Genomic DNA, 6,157 nt, shown 5'->3' on the forward strand with positions numbered 1-6,157 from the left:
ATAATGCTGCACCCCTTATCCTTTGGTCTGCATAACCTCAATTTTTTGTCTACGTAGTCTCTTTTTATATCCTCCACACTATGTTGGCATCTTCCATACTATTTTGTAAGCTCTTACTATTTCAACAGGGGTAATCCTTCCCTTACCCGTGCATTCTACATTGCCTTTGTTGGTTCATATTTATTGACTGTGCACTCTTTAAAACATCACCAGTCTCCTTAGAAATTGCATGCAAGCCTCTCCTCAATGTCAAGCTTGTTCCATTAGCAAATCCCCATGTTGGTTTATTCCTTACAAAACCTTTATTCCAGCATTCTCTCTCATGGATCTTCTTGCTCAGATAGCAAACTGATGCAGACACTTCTCTGATTCTAATCTGCAAACGGTTAAACTCACTTTGAATAACAACGAACGTAGTAGACTGAAAATAATTCAGACAGGGATTATACAACTCTTCATAAATTACAATGGGAAAATAAAAGGATTACATTAGATCTCCTTACAATATGACAACATAATGTTATATATCCTAACTCAAAATACCCAGTGGCGGGGTGCACTGTAGGCCACAACCATGGTGCAGCAATTATTTCTTATTCCTAGGAAATCACCCCAAAGTAACTGATCGTTGTCCCTAGATTCCTTTACAAATAAAACAGAGCAGTTGAACAAACTTCTGAGCAACAAATAGACGTGGAGGAAGCATTCAAAGCAGACGCTCCGCATCAGTTTTGTTCATCTTGCTCTTGGGTGTACATTATGGATATAGCATGGATGTTTATGTCATTTGTCTGTGGTTTAGCAAGTTTTTTTCTATAGTATAACTTGTGCTTTTGTGCAGGGGTTTAGCAAGATATAGAACGCAGTATGAAATTTGGCAAGACAAGATGTGATATCCCTTATAGGGGTGCAGTCTAAAATAATATATATATATATAAAGACTCAAGCGCACCTTTGAGATTATGAACACTGTTTCTCCAGAAATTGTGAAACAAATTCTAGATGAAGACGGATTGGCTAATATGGGTGTTTATCGAGCGCGGGCTTCGTTGACAAAAGACTTTGTTAAGTGAGGACTGTTGGTGGCTTGGGAGTTCGTGGGTGGATTCTACATACCTTCTTACTGAGATGTGATTCTGATGCAAATCAACACTCTGCTCCGGCAAATTTGCCACAGAGAAACATATACTCTCTAGCTAAGCTCAAAAATTATACTGTAACCCTGTAAATAAAATCCAACAGAATACCCTGTTCCTGCAATTCATGCTCAAGACTGAAAACGGTACCAAAAAATGCAAGTTAAAAATGAGGAAGAATCATGCTCAGGTTATACCAGAAGAAAATACAACAGGGTTTTTTTAATTCATTACCAAAAACACATAGCAAAAACCTACCTCCTATACGTCTGTCTTATAAAATTGCTCCTCACCACAAATAAAAGTTTCCTCAGAATAAACCCACAACAAGAACACTAAATGGCCGTTACAGAACAAAATTTCACACAATGAAAATGAGGGACTAACGTGACAGTGGAGGACCCCGCCATAAAGGGACGGTTACATCAGATTCTTGCTTTTTTCGCAGCAGCTTTTCAAGGATTCAGCGGGCAATGGCAGATAGTATTTTGGTCTTGAGCTCTCTGTGAATTGCCCAAGCAGTCTGGAAACTGTTCATCAAGAGGATTTAGCAATTTATTAACATGATGTGGCGCATTACGTTGAGAATATGCGGGTCATCCTGAGAGGTGGGTGTTTGGCTCTCTCCAGTAGGTTTACTATTTCGAGGTTAATTGCTAATGATATTCAGCAGATAGTTGAGAACACCATCGTGGAAGGTTGGGTTCAGATGGTTAATCAAGTGGATGGGGTTTATGCTTTTCTGAGCCCAATGTAGCATGCATGGTGTGTAGTTTTTCTGTTTTGTGGTTGACTTTCCCGGGCTTGAATAGGGTGGTGTTTGTTTTTGTCGAAGCTTTCTTGGACTTCCTGCAGAATATGTAATAGTCTTTAAAACTGTCTTTATGTACGCGTTTATCTCTCGGGTGTAGCTCTGTAGAATCCACGATTTGTTCTATAAATTGAAGATAATTTTTTTGTTTTAATTGAGTGTGATTGTGCATCTACTAGATTTATAATACATAACCTTAATTATTTTCTATAATGTTTTTGAACTGTTATGTAACTATTCAGTTTCTGCGCTTCATTCATTTCCAGCATCCCAAGGGCCTAAAAGATTCGGACATCGAGGACCTGTCTTATGAACTTCTGACGTCCCCATACAGTGCATTAACTTCAGCACTACCAGAAACTTTCAGCAAAACTCGCAACAGTAATTTGCAGACAAATATTGAGGTTCCGACTCCTTATAGAGTAAGAATTTACAGGCATCATCCCAGCAAAAACAGAAGAGAGAGAGGCAAGCTGGTTAACTTGCCAAAGACAATGGGCTATCTTCTAAAATTGGCTGGCAAGTTTTTCCTCATCTCTCAATTCTTCTGCGCAAAATTGCTTTACAAAAGAAGTGATAGATATAAATATAACTAATATAAATTATTGTTGGGAACATGCAGGCCTGAAATTTGGGTTTCATCCTGTTAAAGTATTCAATGAAGATGGCGCAGAGATTGAGGACATCAACGTAATCAGGGATAATGACATGCTATTTCTTGTTGATAGGGAAGAGCTTGAAGAAGCATTCCATATGAAGTTCTTTTGATAGTGTTTTCTCATGGAAGATTTTATATTATCTACAAGGTCATTTTGCTATCTGATACAGTATCACAAGTCTTAGATTGAAATTTCTAAAACTGAAAGCCAAGAACTGAAAAGTATCCATTCTAACAAAATTATCTAATACACTATACTAATATCATCCCTTATGAAAGTTCATTTCTACTATAGATTGAAATTGTTATAGGGATAATACCCAAAGACAAAATGTTACAAATCAGAGGAAAAAACACTGACAAAAGGCTCTTTGGTATATGAAATTAACATTGTATAAAAGTACTATAGAAGGCAACTGTTCTCAAAAGTTTTTAACAATTGTTATTAAAATTGTATATTGCTCCTAAAGCAACCATAAATACAATTAAGTTGTTGACTGCACTTAAAGAAAAGCACCCAACTTCAAAAGTCTTTCAGGCTCGTTCCTGATCTGGTTCGTTGAGTAATATGGAAGATGACAATTTGAAGTGTGAGTGTCAAATGTGTTATACGTGAAGTGGTTTATGTTATTGCATTTGAACAAGAATCAGAGAACATTATCAAAGAGAATAAGACGAAATGAAATTAGAAACAAATAGACCCTTTAAGATCTCCACAAAGACATGAATACATTGGAACTGTACTGCCCATTTTGTACAGGAATCCCTGGAAAAATCTTACACAAGTTCTTGTATAGCTTGATCCCTCGTTATTAAATGCTACATAGCATTAATTTTTCATGAAAGAAGCCAATGTGACAATACTACAGGAACAGAAACCATGTGTATTCTGTCGCTATAATGAGCATTAGTGTTAAGCCTAGGAGTCGTCTTCAGGGGCTGATGCTTAGCTGTTGTAATGCCGGCGTCAAGTGACACTAGCTCGCATGTTGGTTGTAGAAGCAGACTTGGGGTAGAAGATTATTGTGGTTGGGTTGCCCCATGGATCAGTCGAGCATTCTTAAGAAGCAATTACCTTAATTGTGTTAAGTTGAAGAAAGTACTATATGATAAACTTATGCTGCCCTGTAGATTAGTCAGCTCTTCATGAGAAGCAATGACTTCAATTGTGCTAAGTTGAAGAATCAAATTTAAGTCCCATGGATCGGTGGACCCTGCTTGTAAAGTAATGACCTCACTGTATTCAGTTGAAAAATCAGATTATAATATTGTGTTGTTCTATGGATTCAGTAAATCTTTTTTTAAAGAAGAAATGACTTCAATTGTATTAAGTTGAAGAACCAAATTGTAATTTTGTGTTGTGCAATTAAGCCTTGTACATTCTGCATTTCTAATGCTCATATTTATCATGAAATTAGTATTAATTTTATGTTCATATGGAAAAGCATGTTCAATTTGTAATTTGTATTTGACAAGTTTTAACAGAGGTTGACAACTATGACATTTGTAAGATTCAGCATGTTAGCTCACCTGATCTGAATTTTCGCTTTAGACAGTCCAAGTCGTGAGTTAACTCCTGCTTGTAGCCGTTTAACCTGTAATGTGTGGTGATTACTGGTGGGTTTTACTACACACCATATGAAGGAGTTTATAAAGGGATTCACTTTCAGGCGAACCTACTAATTCCTCTCGGTTAAAAAGGAAAAACAAATGACATTTGTAAAATGTGAAAGATTATCATGACTAGAAAATTAAAAAAGATTTTTAACCAATGTATTAGAGTACATTTCTAAAGGTGGACAATTAAAAGGTTTTGAATCTTGATGTGGGGGCTTAATTTGCCCATGGTTTTGTTAACAATCATTGGTTTGTTTTTTCTTTTCTTCTTTTTTTTTTTTGTTTTTTTTGACTTGCTTCTATATTATATGCATGTATTGGTGTGTTGTTTGGTTTCCTTCATAGTTGATTTCTCTTGCTTGTGGTTGTGACATTAGAGTATCATTGTAAATATATGGTTGTGATGTTATTGGATTGTTCACAAGTGGGAGAGTATGTATCAAAGATGGGGGATACGTTGATCAAAGACGGGGTATACACTGTCATATTGATGTTTTTTTGTATATTCTGTCATAGATATTGTATTGCAATCTTTCAATTGCTAAATAAAACATTGAGTATGTTTTTGAGGTTATGTTGTTTTTCTTTTCTTCTAATGTATATCTTGTGACATGTTTTTTTTTTTTGTTAGCTATAAATATGAACCAGTTTGCACTATTTCTCTTATTGTGTTAATGTGTAAACTATTTTGTTTATTTTTGTGACTTTGGGTTCCCTTCATTTGATATTAGACATTTATTTGGGCTATAGAAGGGAACACCTTCCTTGAGATATGAATGTGTTTGAATGTAAGCTCTATGTAGGCAATCCAACTTTTTAGGAACAAAGAATGCAAAGAACTCAAGGAGTTTGCTATTCAATACTATTTTTTTCAACTTGTTAGGACCCGAAATAGACTTCAATTGCATGCATGTTTCTTTGGATTGCATACAATTGTGAGGATGTGTCCATGGGTTTCCTACAGTTGCATAGATGCTCTATGGTTTTGCATTAAATTGTATGTGTAGACACCTAAAATTGACCACATTTGGGCAATTTACCCTTATTCTATCTAATTTCCTATCATTTATATTAATTAAACAAAATCCTATTATTTAATTAATATTATTCATTTCCTTCTATTTCTCATAAATCCTAAGCTAAAATAAATGTTTACCATTAATTATTTACCTTTACCCTTATCATCTTCTTCCATAAATTAAATAAATAAATATTATTTACTTAAATACATCCCTCACATGTCACATCCTCCATCACTTTTTATTGGCTCATAATCTCCACCTAACCCTCCCCTAATCATTTGTGCATTCCCTAATCCTAATTAAGTGAGGTTGATCCACTTCAAATCCCACACAATCTCACCCCTCACACTCAACCTCAAACGCACCCCCTTTTGGAGAAGACCCCATGTACTTGGGCACATGGTTCTTGTCCCCTAAGTACCAAAAAAGGAAATTTTAATTCCTTTATTCCCCTTCAATCCTCCATCTCCCTCTCAACTTGCCCCATGGTGCCACTTGGCACCATCCCCTGAGGTGAGAGGACCAAGCCATCCTCCACCCTAGATCTTCATCTTGCAATCTCAACTATCCATTCATTTTCATCTTCAACCTATATATCCATAATAACCATTTTTTCATCTCTCTCACCCATTTTCCATTAGAGTGTCACTATGTTGTCAAAATTGCGAGTGAGCACAATGTTTATCTCTAAAGCTTATGTCTTTAAGAAATGGTCTTATGGAAATTTTAGTGAATGGGGGACAAATTGTGCTTCATTGAATAACCTCCAGGATTTTAGAAATTGGCTCTTTGTTTGTTCTTTGGGGAAGGGAAATGGAGAAAAAATGCACATAAACGTGACATAAACAAACCTAAATCTAAGGTGTTACGCCAAGCTTTTATAGCATTTTAAATTCCATTCTCTCTAAAATAA

The 6,157-nt window shown here is 35.8% G+C and overlaps 1 protein-coding gene across 2 annotated transcripts in view; it reads left to right on the top strand.

Annotated features, from left to right (window-relative positions):
• The window catches only part of LOC131030577 (potassium channel AKT2/3), a 42,356-nt gene extending 38,466 nt beyond the window's left edge, over positions 1-3,890 (top strand). Inside the window, exons 10-11 of one of the 2 annotated variants that reach the window (XM_057961437.2) lie at positions 2,190-2,466; positions 2,570-3,890. In XM_057961437.2, coding sequence (XP_057817420.2) covers positions 2,190-2,466; positions 2,570-2,715 — 423 coding nt within the window. In that variant the 3' untranslated portion in view covers positions 2,716-3,890. The remainder of the gene's footprint in view (positions 1-2,189; positions 2,467-2,569) is intronic. The other variant, XM_057961438.2, reaches the window with a different exon arrangement.
• Positions 3,891-6,157: the final 2,267 nt, after the last annotated feature.

The sequence above is a fragment of the Cryptomeria japonica genome, chromosome 11 (assembly GCF_030272615.1).
Source record: "Cryptomeria japonica chromosome 11, Sugi_1.0, whole genome shotgun sequence".
Lineage (NCBI taxonomy): Eukaryota > Viridiplantae > Streptophyta > Pinopsida > Cupressales > Cupressaceae > Cryptomeria > Cryptomeria japonica.